At 35.3% G+C, this 1,523-nt stretch overlaps 1 protein-coding gene across 1 annotated transcript in view; it reads left to right on the top strand.

The window, feature by feature from the left end:
* The window catches only part of LOC131214522 (protein lethal(2)essential for life-like), a 1,378-nt gene extending 1,064 nt beyond the window's left edge, over positions 1 to 314 (top strand). The window contains exon 2 of the mRNA XM_058208889.1: positions 10 to 314. Coding sequence (XP_058064872.1) covers positions 10 to 219 — 210 coding nt within the window. The 3' untranslated portion in view covers positions 220 to 314. The remainder of the gene's footprint in view (positions 1 to 9) is intronic.
* The last annotated feature ends 1,209 nt before the right edge of the window (positions 315 to 1,523 follow it).

The following is a 1,523-nucleotide window of genomic DNA, read 5'->3' as shown; positions in this document are numbered from 1 at the left end:
CGCCGCTACATGTTGCCGGCCGGCCATAGCGAGAGCGATATCGCTTCGTCACTCTCATCGGATGGCATCCTGACCATCAGCTGCCCGAGGAAAGCGATCGAACAGAAATCCGAGAAAGCCATTCCTATTATCCAAACTGGACAACCACTGAAATCGTTGACTGGAAAATCTTTCGCAGAAAATGGCCAAAAGAAAGCTCAAGAAAAAATGGAGTCATAAGCGTATCGCACCAAATATTTTACAACTCTGATACTATATGTTACAACCTACCTCGTTATTTAGTCAATAAATTTGGTTTTTACTATATACTGTGCTCATAATTCAACTGTTTCATTTATATTACGTTTCCGAAATTTATTCGAATGATGTAGGAAAGAGGATACCATTGTACCGTACTTCTAAACGAAACGATGCTAAAATAAATTGTTAGTTATATTTAATAATATGTTTATGAACTTTTTCAATTTTTTCACCTCTCATGATTAGTTAATGATGGACAGTACTGTAGCTGTTTCGATACCACAGTTGGTATAGAATAATGCTACTAATACATCCGCCGAGTATCGCGATGATTGACCAGACCAGCATCCCGAATTGATCTGATCGGTTGTACACAATCCAAACGATTACGCTGGATTATCCAAAAGGCTTTCTTAACACTTGTATGAAAATGTTAATATTCCAAAAAATGTGTAAATCCACTCAAGTCAGTTGAAATGTATTTACCTACAATATGCGGGTTATTTGTCTTTTTCATCACCTTGAAAAGATAATCTCTGTTTATTTAACACAATAATGAAAACGTTATCGTGTACAATCGTAATAGCCTTTGTAGTGTTTTGATCATTTCATGAATTCCATGAATATTGTTGAATAATATTCTTATTGTTTAGAAACTATTTTAATCAATTTTCTAAACGACGCTTATTTCTTAATCTACTGCAAACAATTTGCTTATGTTTTATTTATTTTGCTTCACACGTAGTCTGCAACTGCGTTGACTTTTTAACTTTTTATATTATTTCGTTTTGGGCAATGCGTCCAAATTTCACAAATATTCGCATTTATTTTCTAACATACCGAGAGCAAGGTCTTCTGGAAGAACGTGGCGAACGTAAAAAGAGTAGAGACAGTTCTAGATGTTTTCCCAGAATTTTCGAGAACATTTATTAGTAACTCGTTTCTAAATGTTTTTAGTATTATTTGCAGTATGTATAATATTGAAATTGAAATCGTCATCTTGTTTTTACATTCAGCAGTTCAAACAAGAAAACCGCGATTCGAAAATGACTCATCTTTTGAATGAATGTGCGTTCATTTCTAGCAGCTCGTCGAATTTGCTCCGTTTTTCGAGAATTTTCTTTCAGATTCTCGAAAGCGCTGTTCATCGTATATAAAACGCCGTCGGTCGAATTTCGAGCAGCAGTTCAAAATCAAAGGTACCACGGAAAGCTATCGAAGCAAATTCTTAAGCCATTGAGAAGTCTTATCGTGACGCCAACAATCTCTCTAGACAATTTCAA

Source organism: Anopheles bellator, unplaced genomic scaffold (assembly GCF_943735745.2).
Source record: "Anopheles bellator unplaced genomic scaffold, idAnoBellAS_SP24_06.2 scaffold01259_ctg1, whole genome shotgun sequence".
Taxonomy (NCBI): domain Eukaryota; kingdom Metazoa; phylum Arthropoda; class Insecta; order Diptera; family Culicidae; genus Anopheles; species Anopheles bellator.
Note: the sequence above shows the minus strand (reverse complement) of the source record. Positions and strands in the feature narration are given on the sequence as shown.